The following is a 22880-nucleotide window of genomic DNA, read 5'->3' as shown; positions in this document are numbered from 1 at the left end:
ACGTGTACCCCAGTGTTCATCACAGCACTGTTTATAATAGCCAGGACATGGAAGCAACCTAGATGTCCATTAGCAGATGAATGGATAAGAAAGCTGTGGTACATATACACAATGGAGTATTACTCAGCCATTAAAAAGAATACATTTGAATCAGTTCTAATGAGGTGGATGAAACTGGAGCCTATTATACAGAGTGAAGTAAGCCAGAAAGAAAAACACCAATACAGTATACTAACACATATATATGGAATTTAGAAAGATGGTAATGATAACCCTGTATGCGAGACAGCAAAAGAGACACTGATGTATAGAACAGTCTTTTGGACTCTGTGGGAGAGGGAGAGGGTGGGATGATTTGGGGGAATGGCATGGAAACATGTATAATATCATGTAAGAAAAGAATCGCCAGTCCAGGTTCGATACAGGATACTTGTGGCTGGTGCACTGGGATGACCCGGAGGGATGGTACAGGGAGGGAGGTGGGAGGGGGGTTCAGGATGGGGAACATGTGTACACCCATGGCAGATTCATGTTGATGTGTGGCAGAACCAATACAATATTGTAAAGTAATTAGCCTCCAATTAAAATAAATAAATTAAAAAAAAAAAAAAAGAACCGGGCTGCATGGCAGGAGGTAAGGCGCAGGCGAATTAGCCAAGCATCTGCTGCTCCCCACTGATCCCCATTGCTGGCTCAAGTTACTGCCTGAATCACCCCCTTCATTACTCACATTTCAGTCTGAACCAATGCTCACCATACAGCCTGCCCCAAGCATCTCCCCCCAACCCCCACCACCAATGTCCATGGAAAAACTGTCTTCCAAGAAACCGGTCCCTAATGCCAAAAAGGTTCAGGACCATCATCTTAAAGTATACATAATAGCCCATCTCCGAGAACCCTGCCTCACATGCCTGAGAACTAAGCTAAAATGTTTTTGTTTAAACTCACAAGAAACATCCTGACCAGGCCCATCTGTGAATGGCTTCAGGAAAGAAGAAATTAACACATTGGCCAGAAAATATCTGGTGAATATTTTGCAACAACTTATCTCCTTTTTCACTTGACACCCTGGCCTCCCCCTCTTTGTTCCATAAAAGAAACTAGCATCCAAACCTGGGTAAGATGCCTCTTTGGGAAACTAGTTCACCATCTTCTCAGCCTGCAGCTTTCCAAATACAGTCAATATTCCTTGCCCCAACAACTCTACTCTCAATTTACTGGCCTGGCCTGCCCTGCTGCGAGCTGTTCGAGCTCAGGCTTGGTAACACCTGAAAACCCTGAAGTTCATCTGAGGGCCTCTGCCAGCCTGTGCATTGCCCGCACCTTTTCCACCCTCAGCAAACTCCCAACCTGCAGACAAATAAGGTGAGGAAACAACAGTGACCAGCCCAGGAAAGCTTCTCAGAAGCAGGTGAGGGGATTCTCATTTCTTACTGTTACTCCCTCTTTGCTGGTGAGGCCGTTGCGACTCACCTAAGGCTACGCGACCAGTAAGGGCAGAGTCAGTGGCTGAACTCCTCTTTTGATGGATTCTAACTCCAAAATGCTTTGAATAGTCAGCCAACTGACTTGACCTTGGACCTTTATGGCAGTGTTTGCACCTGGCCAACTGTCTCCTGGAGCAATGGAATACAAATAAAACTATGAAAATGACTGCATCTTGCGGTTGGAGTGAATCAAAAACAAGATACAAAAAGACTATAAACCCAACGGCCTTTTAGGAAGTGATGGAAACAAAAGCAGGATACTGTGCGTGAGCCCTGCCTGCAGCACCACCAAAGGGGTGGGCACACCACCCAAGCCACTCTTCTAATTCAACTTGCAATCTGCCCCTCCCCTCCCATTTAAAGGACCAGCTCCCCCTCCCTCACGGAGCAAGCAAGGACACCTGTTACTTGTTTTCACTCCCTTCTGCTGCAGCACAAGTCCAAGTCCGAGTAAACCTTTGCCTGCATTCCTCATCTGGCCTCTTATCACTTTCTGCTGATTAAAGTGTCCAAGAACCCACATCACTACACAGAGTGTCCTTAGTTTATACTTTATCCCAGCGCCAGCCTTGAGCAAAATGAGATCATCGCCCCCAGAGAACACTGATAACGTTCTCACAGAGCTGGGGGAAATGCCAGACGACTCCCTACCCCCAAGTCCACAGGACCCTGGAGTCATAAATGAACACATTGTTGGGAAATGTCTATGGCCTTGACAATGGACTGAATTGACACAGAGCAATGTGAATCTGTGTAAAAAATATCTCAAAACTAAGCAGGGAGGATACCTTTAAGCTGGTTTCCTCCACTTTTAAATGTGGATTCATCACACTTCAAAAAACACTGGGTGGAAAACTGCCCTTACCAACCTCCGGGATAACCACAGAATGCTGCTCACACAGTACCAGCCGGGATGACCTGAGAAACAATCACACAGTGCTTGGAATGGTGCTTGACATAAAGTTGGAATCAAGGAATGTCAGCATCAGTGAATGTCAGCATCTAGGGATGACAGTTACTGACGGGATACTGGTTAACATTAGGCCTGTACACAGCAGATTTCCCTACCTTCCTACATCTTCCCCTACCTGGGAGGATTTGGGACTGTTTGCCAGAAAGGGGATAGAGTTTTAAACAAAAACAAAACACAAAAGACCTCTTAAATCTCACCTTGTTAGGTCCCCTGCACCTTCTATCCTCCACAGTTCAGTTCAGTTGCTCAGTCGTGTCTGACTCTTGGTGACCCCATGAATCGCAGCACACCAGGCCCCCCTGTCCATCACCAACACCTGGAGTTCACTCAGACTCACGTCCATTGAGTCAGTGATGCCATCCAGCCATCTCATCCTCTGTCATCCCCTTCTCCTCCTGCCCCCAATCCCTCCCAGCATCAGAGTCTTTTCCAGTGAGTCAACTCTTTGCATGAGGTGGCCAAAGTACTGGAGTTTCAGCTTCAGTATCATTCCTTCCAAAGAAATCCCAGGGCTGATCTCCTTCAGAATGGACTGGTTGGATCTCCTTGCAGTCCAAGGGACTCTCAAGAGTCTTCTCCAACACAACAGTTTAAAAGCATCAATTCTTCGGCGCTCAGCCTTCTTCACAGTCCAACTCTCACATCCATACATGACCGCAGGAAAAACCATAGCCTTGACTAGATGGACCTTTGTTGGCAAAGTAATGTCTGAGGCAACTATACCCACACTCCACTGGTTCATTCTCTCTGCCTGTAACATGTGTGGCCATGGGCTAGCAGCCCTGCTCCAAGTGTGTGGAGTGGGGGTGGCCTGGCCCCCGCGGGGCTAAGACCTTTCTGGAACCAGTCTTGTCTGCGCAGAGACAAGAAGACAAGGAGGCTTTTGTGGACTCTGACCCTCCCAGCCACTGAGCCCCTTCCAGCTTGGCAGTCCCTCTCCTCTGCTCCACCTCCAGAGAGATGGCCAGCTCCCACTAACCGTTTGCCTTGGCCCCTTGCCTTTGGGTGTGGGCCGGGGGAGCAAGCCCTGCCAGATGCCCCCTACCCCCTTTTAGCACCACAACAGGCCAGCCTGGGAGGCCACACACATCCTGCAGCATTGCCAATGGGTATCCTGGGAGCAAGTCTCCACATTTCTGTGTGACCTTAGGCCACCCCCTGACTTCTCCAAGCATCATACTCCAAGTGAGGGTTCAACTGTGAATCTTGGTGGTAACTGCCAGAGCGGAAGCATGAGAGGAAAGGATGACTTCGCACATTACAGCACTTTAACTACGCAGACAGTTATGGGTCGTCTTTCCTTAACTTAAGAACTTGCCACTCTGAGCCTCCAAAGACCCAATTTGCCCTCTTCTACCTCCACCTCCCTCCAGATTTCCTCAGTATCTAGTTACTCACCTGGGGCCTGATGATGCTTCAGAGCATGAATTTTAGAATCTGGTCCACCTGCCTTCCAACCTGGGATCTGCAGTTTTCTGATCTAATCAAATATATCTTCTCTGAAAATATATGCTTTTCACTGGGTCAATGATGCCATCCAACCATCTCATCCTCTGCCGCCCCCTTCTCCTCTTGTCCTCAGTCTTTCCCAGCATCAGGGTCTTTCCCAATGAGTCGGCTCTTTACATCAGGTGGCCAAAGTACTGGAGCTTCATCTTCGGCATCAGTCCTTCCATTGAATATTCAGGGTGATTTCCTTAGGATTGACTGGTTTGATCTCCTTGCTGATATTAATATATCAGATTAATAATCAGAATACATAAAGGAAAGAGGGAAAATAGAAGAAAAAAAAGTATTTGAATAGGCAAATAAAACTCAACTTCACTCATAAAAAATTGCATGTAAATAAAAATAACAAGGTCATTTTTTTCATCATCAAACTGTCAAAATATTAAAAGATAAATATCCAGTGTGCAAAAATGTATAGGGCTGCCAGTACTACAACTTCAGGTCTCCCCACTGCAGAAGTATTTTATGTAAACGGCGCCACCTGCAGCACAATTGCAATATAGACTGCAGTGTAACTGGGTGTGCCTTGGAGCCCTGCTCTCAGTGGCTGGCCCCTCCTTTGGGCTTAGTAAGAATCTTTGACATATCCAGCAAGAGGCCAGCCTGGCTAGATTCAAGTCCAGTTCCCTCAGCTTGGTAAACTCTCCCAATTCCTTGTCTGCTGCTAAGCCACTTCAGTCGTGTCTGACTCTGTGCGACCCCAGAGACGGCAGCCCACCAGGCTCCCCCATCCCTGGGATTCTCCAGGCAAGAACACTGGAGTGGGTTGCCATTTCCTTCTCCAATGCATGAAAGTGAAAAGTGAAAGTGAAGGCGCTCAGTCGTGTCCGACTCCTAGCGACCCCATGGACTGCAGCCTACCAGGCTCCTCCGTCCATGGGGTTTGCCAGGCAAGAGTACTGGAGTGGGTTGCCATTGTGTCTATGCAGTTCCTAATATAAATTCAGACAAAATGTGTATATATGGAACTGAATAATATATGGAAAGTGAAAGTCGCTCAGTCCTCTACAACTCTTTGCAATCCCATGGACTATACAGTCCATGGAATTCTCCAGGCCAGAATACTGGAGAGGGTAGATGTTCCCTTCTCCAGGACATCTTCCCAACCCAGGGATCGAATCCAGGTCTCCCACATTGCACGCAGATTCTTTACCAGCTGAGCCATCAGGGAAGCCTACATTTGGGGATTTTTACTTTCATGCTTTTATTTTCATGTTCATCTCATCAGCATTTAGAGATCATTCCATCTTAGTACACCTAAATCTGAGACAGGCTGGGACTTGGGACCCTTGGCTGCAGTGCTTGCTCCTGGACAAACTGTTTTCTCCAGCAACAAAACACAAAGAAACTATAGGGAACTAAAAGTAACTGTGTGGCTGTACAAACTAGAAACAAAAAGATACAAAAAGACCAAAAACCCAACTGCCACTTCCCAGGGGTCAGAAACAAAAGCAGGGTACTATTCATCACACCAAGAGGGTGTGCAGACCTCCTAAACACACCCCTCCAGCCCAGGCACGGATCCACCCCAACCCTGGAGTCATTTAGGGACCAGCTCACCCCCTCCCCCAGGGAGCAAGCAAGGGCACCCATACCTATTATTTGGCGTGCTTAGGTAAGAGATCCAATAAAGCCTTGCCTCATCTGGCATTTTATCAATTTCTTTTTTTAATTTATTTGGTTGCCATCATGTGGGATCTTCCATTGCGGCAAAGGGACTCTCAACTTGTGGCTCTAGGGCTCAGCAGCTGTGGCATATAGGCTTAGCTGTTCCTCAGTGTGTGGGATCTTAGTTCCCTGAACAGGGATCATACTCAGGTTCCCTTCATTGCAAGGTGGATTCTTAACCACTAGACCACCAGGGAAGTCCCCATCAATTTCTATTTAAGAACCCGGGTCAATAACAAATCCACTATATTCCTTTGGAAAGTATCTTTTAACAATACTGTTACTCCTTTAGAAGGACAAAATTTCTGTGGAATGCAGACCCTCCATTTCTGAGCCTCCCTCTCAGAGCGACACTATCTGATGTCATCAGAGCTGATTACTCCGTGAAGTTAGGGATTCAGATCCTGTGCCACAGGCGTAGGTGGCACTTCTGGAAACTGCAACTTGCTGGTCTGTGAAATGGGCTCATAACGGATCATTGGGCCTCCGGTTCCATCATCCTCTTCTGTGCTCGAGCCCAGGGGGAGGTGAGGGGGCTCAGAGCGCGGCCCCTTCCTGGGGAGACGCCCAGCCTGGCACATCGCCCCTCCGCTCGCGGGGTCTCTGGAGGGGGCGGGCTCGCTGGAGCCAGAAAGCCCGGAGCCGCCCAGGAATCTTGGCTGGAACTGCGAGCATTTCCTCCCAGGCGGGCCGGCGCGATCCCGGGGAGGGCGGGGAGGGCGGCCGTCGGCAGAAGCGGCGCTGCGCTCCGCCGGCCGGCAGGATGCGGCTCCTGCTCTGCGCTCTGGCCGGGCTCGCCCTGCTCCGCGCCCCGGGCGCCTTCGCCGGTGAGTGGGGCCCGGGAGCGGGGCGAGGGCTAGGGAGACCGCGGACCTCGAGGAAGGAGCAGAAGAGAGGGAGGGAGATGGGAACGGAGCCAGATGGAGAGAGATGGAGAAAGAGGGAGATAAAGGGAGGGAGAGAGAGCGATGGGGAGAGAAAAAAGAAAGACGAAACAGAAAAATGCAGAGGGACATAGAAAAAGGAAAGAATAAAGAGAGAAAGGGAGAGGCTGGGACTGAAAGATTTCGGAGGTAAACAGATGGGTGTGAACTGTGTATGAGGACAGAAAAAGGAGTTTAGTGGGAAAGAAACAGAGGAACTAAAATGGCAAGAGAAAGGGGAGAGAGGCAGAGAGGATATTGAGGAAAAGAGGAAGATCCGAGAGAAACAAAAAAAGGAGAGAGGGTGGAGAAACCCAATGCCCCAGGTGGGGAGGAGAGAGAGGAAGGGGCCAGGATCAGGAGGTGAATGGTCAGGTCTGCAGGGTGGGGCGGGCCTGCGAAGCACCCAGGCCTCCTTTCCTGGGGAATTCACTGGGATGCTGAGCTCCAGCAGGCAGACGACCCCGGTCTGGTCCGGCCCAGCTATAGGGGCCAGGCAGGCGGCCCCTGGAGGTCTCGGCTTCACCTGCCTGGTAGTCTGAGGAGGTCCTGCAGTAGAGGAGAGGAGACCCGTTGTCAGCCTTTTGGAGAGCTTCCCAGAAGGCTGGAGCAGCCTTGGGTGGGTGGGGAGGAGGCCGCAGGAAGGCCTCTGGGTGCTCCAGGCTGGGTTCCTTGCAGTGCTTTATCCCCTCTAGCTCCCCTGACAGCAGCCATAGAGCTGTCCCCTCACAGGTGAGGCTCGGACAGGAAGGCTGCAGAAGGACTAACTGTACTGTACGCACAGATGTTCCTTCCACCACCCCAAGACTCTGCACTTTATGTACCACTTTACAGTTGACATTTACCCAAGCTCTCTTGCCAACCTCAACCAGAGACAGCTGGTGCTCACAGCTGTACAGGTGAGGGGAAGGCTCAGTCTGCCCAGGCATGCAGGTCTCCTGCCCCCTCAGCCACACCCTTGCCCTCTGTCAGGCTGCTCCCCCATCCACCTGGAGCCAGAGGAAGTGCCCTGTGTTAGGATGGAAGCTCCCCTGGCAGGGAACTGGGAGCACCAGGGAAAGGGCTGAGGCCAGTCCTGCTCCTGGCAGCCCCCGGCTGAGTGGCCTTGGGTGAGTCATGCCACCTCTCTGGAGCTCTTTCCTCTTCTGTAAGTTGGGGAGAATGGTAGCCACCCAGAGAGCTGGAGGAAAGGGAAGTGCCCAGCGCAGAACACCTGTGAACACACATTGGCTTCTTCCCTCGCGCCCTCAGACAGCTCCACTGACCTCTCTCAGCCAGTTTCTCCACTGAGGTTGGCAAAGGAGGACCAATAACCCCTTCCTCACAGGCTGAGTGAGGAGTGGCTGAGACCACCCAGCATAGAGCCCGGCCCACAGTGCCATCCCCCTACCCCCTACATCCTGGCCCACCGCCTGCCCCCTCTTTCCAGAGTCCCCACCTCCAGGAGCTGAGGGGACAAAGCTGAGTCTGTGCTCCCCCAGAGGGAGGAGCTGGCCACTGCCCACAGTGGCTGACCTTCTGTGGCCCCTTAGCTATGACTGGTATATAAGTTTTGTCTTAAAGCCATTTTAAACATTATTTTCTTCCTAATCATGCTCATTGCTTCAGATTAAGAAAAAAAGAAAGTATAAATGTATTTATGTAATTTCACATTGTGTTCAAACATTTTTTTATATAACCTTTCAGACTTCAGACAATTATACCATTTTTTTTTAAACTGTTGATTATCAAATCTTTTGGCTATACACACAGAATAGTGTAAGGAACCTCCATGGATTCCTGACAGATCTTAATTCATCTAATCCACCTTCTCTCTGCTCCCTCAGATTAAAGGAAACTCCAGGCACTAAGTATTTTCATCTATATATACTACCTTATGTATTATTAAAGCATCAGTAATCTTTTAATAACTAAAATACCACTGTCACTCCCTAAAAGTGGACAATAATTCCTTAATATCATCAGCTATCTAGTCAGGATTCATGTCCCTAATGGTGTCATGGTTTTATATTTGGTCTGTTTGATTCAAACGAGGTGGATACATTTGGGTTTTGGTTGATATGTCCATTAAGTTTCTTTTAGTAAGTTTTAAGTTTCTTTAGAAGGTTCTTTTCTCTCTTTTTTCTTAAAATTTGGTAAAGAAACTGCGTTGCTAGTCGTATAGCTTTTCACATTTAAATTTTAGCTGATTGCATCTTCTATATGTCATTTTAATGTTCTCCTTTTCCCTGTATTGTCTATAAACTGGGAATTAGATCTAGAAGCATTGTCTAATTCCAATTAGACTTTTTTTGCAAGAATGCTTTAAGATGGTTTATGTGGTTTATTGCTTTAATTTTAATTTCTTTGATTACTGCCAAGTTTGGTGGGGTTTTTTTTCAATTTTTTTTTCAAATGAATATTGGTCATTTCTAATTCTTGCGAATTGTCTTGGCCTTTTCAATTGTGGTATTAGGATTTTTCGTATTGCTCTATAAAGTCTTTTATGTGTTGAGTGAAATAGACAGTTCTGTGTTATTTGTAGAGAATTTTTTTTTAAGTTAAGACTTCAGCTGAGTTCCTTTTCTATTTTGCTATCAGAGGGGTCTCAATTCCTAGAGCGTAGTCCCATTAGCCATTCTCATCCATGCCTCGGCCTATAGGAATCCACCATCACTCCAGGTCCCTGTGGACTGTCTTCCATTGGGATTCTGCTTTTTGGCTTTGGGTGAAAGAAGATGCTCGAACTATGGTGAGACATCTTCCCAGGTGGCATTAGTGGTAAAGAACCTGCCTGCCAATGCAGGAGACTCAAGAGACTGGGGTTCAGTCCCTGGATCAGGAAGATCCCCTGGAGGAGGGCATGGCAACCCACTCCAGTATTCTTGCCTGGAGAATCCCATGGACAGAGAAGACTGAGAGAAGACTGGCAGGCTACAGTCCAGGGGGTCGCAAAAGTCGGACACAACTGAAGTGACTTAGCACGTAGCATGCGTGGTAAGGATCACTGCATTTCTTCTTACAAAAATGGATGACAGGGAGTGAGCCTCTCAAAGACAATTTGATCCAATGTACACATTTGGGCTCTTGTTGGGCCTCAGGACAGGTGCACAGGTGTCGTGGGTACAGGTCCCTTTTGCCCCATGCTTGTCCAGCCCCTCATTTTACAGAGGAGGCAGCTGAGATCCCAAGATGGGAGGCCCTTAATTCATCACAGAACTCCCAAAGCATAGCATAGTGTCAAGCAGGTAGGATTCAAATCCTGTCCCCATCACCTACTAGCCGTGTAGTCTTGGGCATGACCCAACCTCTTTGATCTTTGGTTTTCTAATCTATAAAAAAGTGATGTAAGAGTACTGAGCTTATAGATAGAATTAAATGAGATAATAATGCAGGTAAGCACTGAACAAAAAGTTTGGCATGTAATGTGATCATAAATTGACAGTGGATTCAAATATAGAGTATGGCTGTACCCATTCTAAAGGTGGAGAAACCAAGGATCCAGCAAGTGGGACTGGCTTATAACAGAGCCCAGAAAATCCGGTCAGCCTTGAAGCCTCGGTGTGCTTGTTGGCAAAGCCCCTCCCAAGCACCCCTTGGACCCCTGTACAGTGTAGTCCCAGAGCAGATGCCTCCCCACCTTGAGGAGACCTAGCCAGGGTTACCTAGTGAAGAACACTGGCTCCATGTGGAGAGAGAAGACCACAGGGGCTTACACTGACCTGCTCAGTCTCCAACCCACCTGGTGAATGCCTTACCTGGCATTTGCACATCATCCGGCAGTTCTCAGATACCTTCAAATGTGGAATCCCCTTGAATCAGCACAGCAGTCCTGCCAAGTAGACAGGGCAGGGAGGATCCCTTGCAGAAGAAGCTGAGTGAGAGGCAACGAGCACAGTCAGCCAGCAGTGGAGGTGGGACCACTCCTCTGACTCCCAACCTCATGTTCTGTTCACAGCATGTGGAGAGAAGTTTATCCTGGATGGCTTCCTAGGCCTTGGTGTGGTGGGGGTTTAGGAATGTTCTAGTACTTTATAACCCAGTGGATTAAAAAACGTAGGATTCTGAGGTAGAAGGAATCTGGTTTCCTGTACAGCCTTGGGGGGAGCAGAGCTGCCTGCCAGCCCGGAGCATCAGCCAGTCCACCTCTGAACTGATTAAGTGAGAAAGAAAGAAACACGTGTATGACTGGGGGGCGAGGGAGGGCTCTTTGTTACAGCAGCTCAGCTTGTATCCTCACTTTAACCACCCGCTGACTGCATTGGTAAGCTCTCAGAGTCACCGGCAAGGCTCAAATCCACCTCTGGAAAATGACCAGAGAACAAGGGAGAAAACATATCGCTCCCAAAATACAAGTTTCCCAGTATCTGAGCTCCCTCTGAGGGGGCTTAAGCAGCCTTCTCCTGTTTCAGCCAGAGCAGGTCCACAGATTAGAGTTCTTCATATAATTGTTTGAAAATAACATTCTTCTGCTTAAAAACAACAACAACACTGGTTTGGAATGAAGCAGAAATTTTAATACAAATATTGAATGTGGTCAAATTTATTAGATATTATACCGAATGTGGTCACATAGAATTAAGCCCCAGGCTACAAGTGTAGCTGGTCAGAGCAGCACTTTTCAGGATCAGAAATCATTGAGTTGTGCACTTTCTTAGTGAGTGTTCAGGTCTAGAGGAAAAAAAGTTCTATGTCTGTCATTGGGAGGGGGCCGTATCAGAGGCTGGGGGCCCAGTGGCCACGCCCCTTTAACCGGAGCGTCTACCCCTCGCCTGCGCTGGGCCTCTGGCCCCACCCCACCCGCCACCGGCAGCCTGCTCTCACGATGTTCCACCCGAGGCGCAGTCCAGGGTGCACACAGGCCCTGAGCAGGCGCCAGGCCAAGGAAAACAACCTTGCATCCAAGAAGGTCCATTCCCCAACTGGCCAGGCAGGGGACGGGGGAAGCAGAGAAAGGGAACACTGGGAACCGCAGCCTTGGCCCTCCGTGGTCAGGCGGGATAACCTGCCACCTCCCCCACTCTTCTTCCTCTGGTCTGAGTTTCCCTGGAGCCCCGTGAGGCCGGCAGGCATTATCATGAGCTCCATACTGGCAAGACAGTGCGAAGGGAGTCCTTGCCTAACTCTTGCCTTCCTGGAGTTTCTGGGCAGACAAGCAACTTGTCCTTAGACTCATCGCGGTTCTGTCCTGGTAGCTCATTTGAGGTCTGAGAAACGAACCTTGGGTGCGCTGCATCTGTTCGGGAGCGCCTCGCCCTCCCCACTGCCCCAAAAGCCTTGTTCTGAGGAGGCAGCAGAGGCTCAGGGAGCAGGAAGTTCCCACTGGCCGCACCAGTGCGCGGCTGAGAACAGAGGCTTGCAGTGTGCTTTCTGCTTTCAGGCTTTGAGGTCAGCGCCCTGAGAAACCCCGTGGGGGAAGGGCGCGGCAGGGCAGGGTGGCCGGGCTCTTCCCAGCCACCCCACCCCCCACCCCCAAACCCCTACCCGCCCTCTCAGCAGAGCTCCCCGGGAGGCCTGGATGAGCTCATAGACAGTTGTGCCGCAGCCCAGGGCGCAGTTGTGTCCAGATGCGACGGATTACTGCCGTGTGATGTGGAGAGCAGCCTCAGCCCAGCCTCTTCCCTGGAGGGGTCTAGGAGCCAAGTCAGGCCTCATCACAGACACGCAGAGAACAGGGTGTTTTAGGCTGAGCAAGGGGAGCAGATTCATGTTGCTTGTGACTTAGAGGGCTGATAGAGCCCCGCTTGGCCGGCAGGGTCACCCTGCTTCCTCTTGGCCTAAGTGCTTGGGGGAGGGGGAGGAGAGTATAGGGTCTGGGAGAGGGCAGGTGGGGTTCAAGGGAAAGGCTTGGCCAAAGGCTCCTCTGGGCGGAGCCTGCAGAATGTGTGTGGGCACAGACCTAGACCAGGCAGCCCTCTGTGTGGCTGAGAACAGCTCTGCTTGCCCCCTCCAAGTCCTTTATCTCTAGCTGAGCACCCCAGGTTTCCTAGCTGAGACACATGAGTCAACATCTGGAGTTCCTTCACAGTGGCCCCTTTACACCTGCCTCTGCCTGTCCAAAGCCTTCTCTCAGTGAATGACCCAGAATGGAGCACAGCCCTCCAGGTGGGTTCTCTCAGAACACCCCCCAACACCCATCCAGAACATTTTGTATCAATGCACAAAGCCCACAGGGACTCATACTTTTTGCTGACAACCTCATTGGACAACTGCCTTATATTGTGGAAAGTTTCAAACCATGCATACAAACGTAGAATAGCAGAGTGAACCCTCCAACCCCCATCCCATGACGCCATCACTCAATTTCAACAATTACCAGTCTTGGTCAACCTTGACCAATGTCCAATACTCCCGCCCATGCCTCGTCCCACTCCCAGGCCTGGATTATTTTGAAGTAAAGCCAAGACATAATAGCATTGTATCTATAAATATTTCAGGATAGATCTCTAAAAGGCTCCTTTAAAAAAAATAACCAAAGTGCCACTATCACATCCCCTCCCGCCCCAAAGTCAACAAGAAGACCAGTGTTTTTTGAAGTGGTTTTTCTAAGTTCAGTGGATGGATGTAATAAAAAGCAGAAAGTAAAAACCAAAATTGTTCTCCACTAAAGACGCTCAGAGTGAAAGGAAGTTTTGTCCCTGTGCTTGGCTCTCACCCCTGTGTGGAAGACCTGGGGTCCAGATAGAGTTGGGACCAGAGACTCTTAGGGCATGGGGGCTCTGGCAGAGCTCCAGAAAACCAGCTGGCTGACCAGCTAGTGGGGCCAGGAGGAGGCCAGGGTGCTTGGGGTTCAGTCATTTGCCAACTGTGTGATCTTGGACAAGTCACCCAGCCTTCAGAGTTACACATTCATCACCAGCAAAATGGCTTATCATCTCCATCCTTACTTCAAGGCCTGCCAACCTTCTAGGCAACTTTATATGTCCCCTCGGGCAACCCAGTCAACACTGGGGTTTTAGAGTTACAAGAGTTTTGCATTTACAAAGATCAAGTCCAATAACTCTTACCCCACTCTGCTTCAGATGCCCACAGCCTTAGTATTGTCACTGTGAAGCTGCTCCACCTCTCAAAGCTAAAAATTGCAGTATCTCTTAAAAAATGCAGTAAATTCTGTTACCCCCATCATTGCATCGAGACCTCCAGTGCCTTCAGCCCCTCCGTTTCTCCCAATTATCAGTCCTCTGATTGGCCTTTTCCCCTTCCTTATTCAGCCTAGACTCCAGAACTCAGCCACTTAAGCCCTGGATGGTTGAGTCCTCAGCTCCTTTCTCTTCTGTTGCCCTTCACCACACTCATCCCCTGGACTCCCAGGTTTCAGCTTGTCCACCCATCTGTCTTTGCTGCTAACACCCACCTGCTGAGCTGCCCGGGTGGGGCTTCTTTGGCGCTGTCACTCCCTACCATCCTCCTAACTGCCTCCATCATTCTCCTCACCCCCTGTTTATTCAGGCTTCTTACCCAGGGGTGCTGATACACTGGCTCTTGGGAAACAACGCATGTGTCAGTTTCCATGGTGAAAGTACTCTTGCCATGGCTCCCATTTTAGTGGCTGTGTGTATCAGCCTGCTCATAGAATTCCCAATAACTTCACAACGAACTCTCCTCTTTGCTAACCCTGCATGAGTTTTCAGCAGATGATTCCCCTCTTCACCGAGTGAAGAGCGGTTATTAGGTGGGACTCGCTCAACTTCTTGACCCTTTTAAGTAGAACTTTTTACCCATTTCTGCTGCATGTCCTCTCTCTTCCTTCCACGTGTGACCCCCCACCCCCACCCCACCACCATTTCTGGATTCTGTGGCCTCGTATCTCTTCAGGACATGCATTCTTTCAGTCCTCCTAGGTTCTTCCTGTCCTCAGACTAAAAGCATGGTTTAGTTTCTTCAATGCTTAAAAACCTGGAAATAACAATAAACACTTCTTTAGACCTTGTGATCTGATCTCCATTCACAGCCAAGCTTGGTGGTAATGTTTTCTAGGATCTCTGTTTCCTTCTCTTGGCCTTTCCTTCCCTTCTCATCCCACTGCAACGACTCTGGTCTGCTGGCACCTCTTTACTCCAAGCGCTGGGATGGCATTCAGCATCAGCTTCTCTGTTGCTCTGTGTTTCAGACTTTATCTTGCTAGGCCCCAGTGCCTCTTTAGGCCATGCGGTTTCATCCTCTTTAAAGTGCTTGGCTTCTTTTTGTTTCTGGAGCACTGTCCCCCTTCCTGAGTGTCCATGTTTTCCAAGGACCCAGCCAACTTGGATGCCCTGAAAACATCTCAGAGCCACCAACCCCGCAACTTGAGCTCAAAACCAGGCTCTAAGACTTCTGGTGTGAAGGTTGCTGGTGCCAGGAAGAATCAAGGAGGAGCCAATGGTGGGGAGGAAAATGATGTTAAACAGGTTGAGCCTCAGAGCTTCCACTTACTAGGTGTGTGACACTGGATGTATCCCTTCACCCCTCTCAATTTCCTTATGTGTAAACTGTGGATAGTCATTGGTTGTAGAGGTTGGCTGAGTTTATGCATTTGTTGAGCACACCATGTGGCACATAATGCTATTTCTAAAGTATCTCCACACATACTCTTCCTCTTTTCCTACAGCTGTCTCCTTTCACCAGCTCTTACACCGGTTACTATGATACTTCCTGCCTTTAAAGATGAATCTCTCCAATTCATTCTCTGTTTAAAAATTCATATACGACTACATGACTCTCCTGTTAAAATAACCCCCCAAACAAACATCATGATTGATTAGGACCCCAGCTTTGTTTCCATCATCCACCTCTCTAGTCTCATCCCCCAGCCACCTGGTACTTTCCAGCCACTCCAGACACCCTAGGGTTTCTGCACTGAGCCATGCTACCTCATGTCTATCTTTGCGCATTCATTCTTTCCGGCTAAAACATTCCTTCCCTTCCTTTTCTTACCCAGTTCAGGCCGCACCTCCTTGAGGATGCCCGCTTGGGTCTGTAGGTGACCATGGCCCTAGAGATGAATGAGTAGGGTAGCCCTACATTCACATCCTGGCCCTCTCTGCTTCTCTTTGGACTGTTTCCTGGACTCACCTCCTTTGAGCCAGGTACTTTGTAAGAGACTCTAATGTTACAGGGAAACCAAGGGCCCCACAGTGACAAGACTTGTTTTCCCACAGCTGATGAACCCTTCATCCCCTCCCGAGGAGACTCGGCTCAGAGCACAGGGTGTGACACATACATGGCTGTCCACAGTCGGCTGGACGTCATAGAGGAGGTAATGAGGGTGACCTGGGAAGACATGCAGCTTCAGGACCATCTGCCAGGCTGGTGGTGGCTTTGGAGGGCTCAAGCCAATCTGGTTTTTGAAAATTGGGGCGATCTAGGCCAGTCCTGCTCCCTGGCCACCATGTTAAACATCTCCATGCCGTACCTGTACTGTTAGGCTGCCAGCCCCCAACAGACCCTGCCTCCCCTGGGAACTTGCTTGCACCCAGCAGGGGATCTCTGCATATTCACCAGATGAGAAGCTGGAAATTCAGTCGCTGTGTTTTGTTATACAGCTACTGCTTGTAACTCGAGGTCCATAAACTTGTGTGCACTTTATTTCACAAACCTTTAGCTAAAGTTTAGCGCTCTCATTCACTATAGACAAAAAACAATTGTACCTTGACTTTGTCATCAACAGAAATCAGATAATTTCATATCATTATAGTCACTGTGAATATCTCAATTTATATCTCAATTTATTCTAATCAGTGTGTTAAAAATTCAGTAGTTGTTAGGTCTGCTGTTACTTAAGGTAATACGTTTTATATCAAAATGTAAATACTTTAATATTTTAATGCAGTGTATGTCCTTGGACAGAGAAGGCAATGGCACCCCACTCCAGTACCCTTGCCTGGAAAATCCCATGGACGGAGGAGCCTGGTGCGCTGCAGTCCATGGGGTCACGAAGAGTCAGACACGACTTAGCAACTTCACTTTCACTTTTCACTTTCATGCACTGGAGAAGGCAATGGCAACCCACTCCAGTGTGCTTGCCTGGAGAATCCCAGGGACGGGGGAGCCTGGTGGGCTGCCGTCTATGGGGTCGCACAGAGTCAGACACGACTGAAGCGACTTAGCAGCAGCAGTAGCAGCATGTCCTTGGAAATCCTATATATTTTATTTTCTCAATGAAAGCATTCTTCTGATGGGAGTCTATAGGTTTTACCAGAGTACTAAAGGGGTTCATTTACAAAAAAAGAACCCTGAATAAAGAAAATTTCAAAATGCCAAAACGGTCATTTGGCAGAGTCGCCACCAGGGGGCGGGGCAACAAAAGAAATGTGAGCTCCCAGGGGTGTCATCTTGAAAAGGGAAAAGGTATCCGAGTCCATCCACGCCCCAAACCAGTGATTAAGCGAAACCCCTGAGCGCGAGAGCCAGAAGTGGCCTTGAGTGAGCCCTTCGAATCTTGTCATCTGGGAGCTGAGAGGCAGGTGGGGGCAGTGCGTGAACCAGGAGGACCCAGGTCCCCTGGCACCTAGTTCTCTTCCTGCTGCACCCTACTTGCTGCCACGGGCTCCGGAGGATGTGGCTGATGAAGCAAGACTGACCCCACTCTTGTCTTCACTCCCCTACTGTCCTCCGCCTTCTCTCCTCACTCTAGACGGTGGAGAAGACGGTGGAGCACCTGGAGGCAGAAGTCAAAGGCCTGCTGGGTCAGCTGGAGGAGCTGGCCTGGAACTTGCCCCCGGGGCCCTTCAGCCCGATCCCCGACCTCCTGGGAGATGGAGATGGTGAGCAGCTTGGGGAGCAGAGATGACAGCCTCTGGGATTGGGCAGCAGGGTGGGGACGACTACGCCACTTCGTGTAACCTGGACAAGCCAGGGAGTCCCCAGCTTCTCCTTGGGACAGAATTGGGAGGAATCTCCCTTACCCGCCCCAACAGAGTGGTCTGCCCACACCCCGGGGTTGCTGTAACCCAGCATCAGGAAAGGGCACCTGGCAGAGTTCCACTCTCAGCACCACCCTAACTCGGAGCAGCTGCCTCCTCCTTGAGCTCTGTGTTCCTGGCACAGGAGTCCCTGGGGGACTGGCAGGGGAGGGCAGGCAGCAGTCAGTACCCGTTCACTCACCCCCCAGGTTGCCCCCTCTCTTTCAGATCGCTTTTGAGCACCAGAGCTGGAGCCGCCCAGCAACTGGCAGTGACACAATAGCCCTCCTCCGAGAACAGAACAGGCGTTCCGGCCTGGCTTCCTCAGCTTTGTGCAAAATAAAACCTACTCCTTTGGTCCTCTCTGTATCTGCTGACAGTGACCTCTGCAGCCACAGCCCCTTCTCCATCTGTCCCCATGCCCTAAGGCTCGCACCCCTGCAGACTCAGACCTAGGAGCACCAGTCCATCTGCACGCTTCCACTCTTCTTATTTGCAGGGATGGACAGGGCAGGGGTGGGTTCAAGAGGTGAGGCACCCGAGGCCCAGAATTTTAAGGCAGCACAGTGGAAGGGCCCTCTGAGTAGCCTTGTTACTCAGTATGTGGCCATGGGTGAACCAAAAAGGAGTCACCTGGGACCTTATCAAGAATGCTGAATTTCAGGCCCTACCCAGAATCTACATTTTAATGAGATTGCCCCCGCGATGTGTGTGCACATTAAATTTTTTTTACCTTTTTGACTGAGGTAAAATTCACATAAAATTCTAAACTTTAACCATTTAAAATGGTACAGATTCAGTGGATTCACAGTGTTGTGCAATCACCACCACCTAATTCTAGAAATTTTCATCACCCCCTGTACTATTAAGCAGTCATTTTTCCATCCCCTCTCTCACCCTCCCTTGGAAATCACTAATGTTTTGTGTCTGACATTTTTTCACTTACCATGTTTTCAAGCTTCATCCATGTTGTATCAATACTTCATTTTTGTTTACAGCTGAATAATATTCCATTATGTAGTTATATCACATTTTATTCATCCATTCATCAAATCTGTGGACGTGGGTTGTCTGCGCTTTGGGGGTATTCTGAATAACACTATGAACATTCATTCATGCATAAGTTTGGGTGGGTATGTGTTCTCATTTCTTTTGGATGGAATTGTTGAGTCAAACAGTAACTCTTTGTTTTTGAAGATTCACCATTTTTGCAAAGCAACTGTACCACTTTATGTTCCTACCAGCAATATATAAGATTTTCAATTTTTTCCTTATCCTCCCCAACACATCTCACTGATGACAGCCATCACACTAGATGTGAAGTGGTATCTCATGGCTTTAAGTTGCATTTACCTAATGATTAGTACTCTTGCCTGGAAAATCCCATGGACGGAGGAGCCTGGTAGGCTGCAGTCCATGGGGTTGCTAAGAGTCGGACACGACTGAGCGACTTCACTTTCACGTTTCACTTCCACGCATTGGAGAAGGCAATGGCAACCCACTCCAGTGTGCTTGCCTGGAGAATCCCAGGGAGGGGGGAGCCTGGTGGGCTGCCGTCTATGGGGTCGCACAGAGTCAGACACGACTGAAGCGACTTAGCAGCAGCAGCAGCAGTGATGCTAAACATCTTTTCATGTTTGTGAGTCACTTTTGTTATCTTTTTTGGAGAAAGTCTATTCAAATCCTTTGCCCATTTAAAAAACTAGGTTGTTTTTCTGCTGTTGAGTTCTAAGAGTTCTTTATGTTAAGGTGGATACTAACCTTTTATCAGAAATATGATTTGCAAGTGTTTTCTCCCATTCTGTGGGTTGTCTTATTTTGATAGTGTCCTTTGATATCCAAATTTGTTTTGATGAAATTCAATTTATCTATTTTTTGCTTGTTCTTTTGGTATCAATCTTAAGAATCCATTGACATATCCAAAGTTATGAATTATTTATTCCTGTCTTCTAAGATTTTTATAGCTTTAGTTCTTACATTGTTTTGTTTAAAGCTATTTCAGGTCAATGTTTATATGTGGTGTGAGGTGAAGATTCAACTTCATTAGTTGGTTTGTGGATAGTTGTTGAAGAAAATATTCTTTCCCCACTGAATGGCCCTGGCACCCTTGTCAAAAATCACTAGTATAAGGTTTACAGCTCAATTCTAGCCCATGTTTCTATATACCTTCTTTATGCCAGTATCACACTGAATTACTACAGCTTTGTGGCAAGTTTTGACATTAAGAACTATGAGTTCTCTTTGTTCAAGACTCTTTTGGCTTTTTAAGGAATTCCATGCAATTCCTTATGGATTTTAGGATCAGCCAGTCTACATGGACAAAAGGCAGTTGAAGTTTTGATACATATTGAACTTATAGATCAATTTTTAGAGTATTGCTGTCTCCACAGTACTGTCTTCTAATCCATGAGCACAGGAATTTTGTGTGTGTGTCTTACACCACCTTGGTTAAATTTATTCCTAAAGTATCTTACTCCTTTTGTCTCTTCTATCCAATAGGGTAAGTGAGGTGTTATTGCTTAACTCCTCCTCCCTTCCATTGTCATGTTTCTGACTTTTCGGGGCTCTACTGTTAGATGTGTATGTATTTATAGTTATGTCTTGATGGGTTAATTTTATTAGGGTGTGCCCTTGGTCTGCCAACATCTGCCTCTTAATTGGAGCATTTACTCCCTTTAAATATAAAGTACTTATGGGCCTCCCGGGTAGCACAGTGGTAAAGAACCTGCCTGCCAGTGCAGGAGGTATAAGAGATGCGGGTTGAATCCCAGGGTCAGGAAGATCCTCTGGAGTAGGAAATGGCAACCCACTCCAGTATTATTGCCTGGAAAATCCCATGGACAGAGGAGCCTGGCATCCATAGGATGGCAAGAGTTGGACACAACTGAAGTGACTTAGCCACGTTAATACCTTAACAATGTTTTATTTCTTCATGTGGATTTTAATTACAGTCTCCTTTCTTTTCAGTTTGAAGGACTTTCTTTGGCATTTCTCATAGTCTACTAGCAAAAAACTTGTCTCAATTTTTGTTCACCTAGGAATGTTAAGTTTTCCTTCAATTTTGAAGACGATTTTGCTAGATATAGGATTCCTGTTGGGGAGAAGGCAATGGCACCCCACTCCAGTACTCTTGCCTGGAAAATCCCATGGATGAAGGAGCCTGGTGCACTGCAGTCCATGCGGTCACTAGGAGTCGGACACGACTTAGCGACTTCACTTTCACTTTTCACTTTCATGCATTGGAGAAGGAAATGGCAACCCACTCCAGTGTTCTTGCCTGGAGAATCCCAGGGACAGGGGAGCCTGGTGGACTGCCGTCTATGGGGTCACACAGAGTTGGACACAAATGATGCGACTTAGCAGCAGCAGCAGGACTCCTGTTGACATTTTTTCCCAGTGCATTGAATATGTCATCCCATAACCCTCTAGCCTCCATGGTTTCTGACAAGAAATCAGGTGTTAATATTTTTGAAGATCCCTTGTATGTGACAAGTCGGTTCTCTATTGCTGACTTCACAATTCCTTGTCTATCAACACTCTGGTTATAATGTGTCTCAAAGGAGATCTTCATAAAAATACCCCTTATGATTTGAGTTCCTGGGATGTGTGGATTAATGTCTTTCATCAAATTTGTAAGATTCCAGCCACTGTTTCTTCAAATATTTCTGCTTTCTCTCTCCCATGACTCCCATTATGTGTATGTTGATATACTTGATGATGTCCCACAGGTCTTAGGCTCCGTTTTCTTCTCTCCTCAGATTGGGAGATCTCAATTGACCTATCTTGAAGTTTGCCAACTCCTTCTTCTGCTTTCTCAAATATCTTCTTGAACCTCTGTGATCTTGTCTTTCTGTACATGGGTCATACTTTGTTTCCTTGCATGCCCTGTAATTTTGGTTGAAAATTGGGCATTTTTTGAACATTACGTGAAAACTCTGGAAATCATATTCTTCCCCTTCCTGAGTTTGTTGTTGCTGCTGCTGAATTTCTTGTAGTTTGTCTAGTGACTTTCTGAACTGATTTTTAAAAGTTTGTATTCTCTGTCAAGTGTGGCCACTGAAATATCTGTTCAGCTAACTTAATGGCCTCTAGTGATTCAATGTTATCTCCTTTAACTCCTGGAACAACAAAACCCCAATCTCCCAGTCTTTACATATGTGTTGTGTGTGTACTGGAGGCAATCTTTTGATACTCAGCCAGCCAGTCTGTGACTCTGCAGTAGCATTCACTTCCTGCAAATGCAGAGCCTGAAGGTCTGCCAGAGGCAAGTCTTCTGAGCATATGCCCAGCCCTGAACATGCGTTTGGCCTTCCAGATCCCCAGGAATTAGTGGGAGCACTCCAAAACCATGACTCTGCAAAGCATCACACTGTCAGCCTGTGCTCCCCAAACTTTTCAACCTGTCACCCGTTTGCCCCAACTGTTACCCCTCTCTCCAGGCATTAGTGCTAATGAAACTGCCTTCAAAATGTCCCTGAGGGCTGCCACCTGCACCTTGCGAGAGTTCCGAATTAGGTAAAATACAAGAAAGTCATTGAGTCAGTCTTCCTGGAAGCAACCAGACAGATCAAAACAACCAACCATAATTCTTGAGAACAAGGTCCATTCTGCTCCATCCATTGCTAAGAACCTATAAAGGACTGTGGATGCTGTTCTTGAGGCTGCAAGCTGGGATGAGGAGGATAAGGCTGGGTAAGTGAGAATGCCCCAAGACCCTCTTACCAAGACTGTTTTTGTTTTTTTAAAGCTTTTTATTTTTGGTTGCTGCAAACTTTCAGTTCATTGTCAGATTTCTCATAAAGTTGATTCTGACAGTTTTTACCATCTTGTCACTTTTTTGGAGGAATAGGCTTTTCAAGTTCCCTACTCTACCATTTTTGCTGACTACAATGAAGTTTAAGAAGCTCTGATCTAGTCTCCCCTTCATTTTAGGCCCAAAGAGGAGAAGTAACTTACCCAAGGTTACACAGCCAATCAGTAGCTGAGCTGAGGCCATAATAGGGATGCCTGACTCCTGGACCAGTGTTATTTCTGCTTCGGGGCTGCACTGGGTTCAGAGTGGACACCAGTATTAGGCCAAAGTGAGTTTTCCAAGGAGTGGGAGGGGATAAGAGCCCCTTGTAGAGTTGGGGGCTTGACTGATTGGATCCTCTGCTGAGAGTGAACCCTGTATAGGGCCAGGTGGAGGAATGAGAAACGATGTCCTTGTTTTTAAAAGAACACAAGCAGAGAGCTTTCAGGTTTGATGAAGCAAACATTTTAAGCTAGTATCTGCCTGGGGGAACGATTTTGCTTGATTTCTATGCTAGGAATATAACTCCCTGACAAAGCACGAGGATGGCCAAGCATGCTGGATCTTGGTCAAGGGCCTCCAGGCACAGGAACTGAGGCAGAGCTGAACTGACAAGCAGGGCCTGCCTGCCTCCCATTCCAGAGCCCACAGCAGCCTTCTCTGGTAGGG

The 22880-nt window shown here is 48.1% G+C and overlaps 1 protein-coding gene across 1 annotated transcript; it reads left to right on the top strand.

Annotated features, from left to right (window-relative positions):
• The first annotated feature begins 6119 nt into the window (after window positions 1-6119).
• PLAC9 (placenta associated 9) lies at window positions 6120-17779 on the top strand. Its single transcript, XM_019954233.2, has 4 exons — window positions 6120-6464; window positions 15677-15774; window positions 17152-17281; window positions 17648-17779. The coding sequence occupies exons 1-4, from the start codon at window positions 6401-6403 to the stop codon at window positions 17656-17658; spliced, it is 303 nt and encodes a 100-aa protein (XP_019809792.2). The 5' UTR covers window positions 6120-6400; the 3' UTR covers window positions 17659-17779.
• The last annotated feature ends 5101 nt before the right edge of the window (window positions 17780-22880 follow it).

This window comes from Bos indicus, chromosome 28 (genome assembly GCF_029378745.1).
Source record: "Bos indicus isolate NIAB-ARS_2022 breed Sahiwal x Tharparkar chromosome 28, NIAB-ARS_B.indTharparkar_mat_pri_1.0, whole genome shotgun sequence".
NCBI lineage: Eukaryota > Metazoa > Chordata > Mammalia > Artiodactyla > Bovidae > Bos > Bos indicus.
This window is presented reverse-complemented; position numbering and strand designations above follow the sequence as displayed.

Bases quoted from the DNA above. Each gene is read 5' to 3' on its own strand.
- PLAC9 (XM_019954233.2), top strand. From the start codon at position 6,401: ATGCGGCTCCTGCTCTGCGCTCTGGCCGGGCTCGCCCTGCTCCGCGCC. The intron at 6,465-15,676 runs GTGAGTGGGGCC...GTTTTCCCACAG, and splicing joins CGCCCCGGGCGCCTTCGCCG to CTGATGAACCCTTCATCCCC. The intron at 15,775-17,151 runs GTAATGAGGGTG...TCCTCACTCTAG, and splicing joins GGCTGGACGTCATAGAGGAG to ACGGTGGAGAAGACGGTGGA.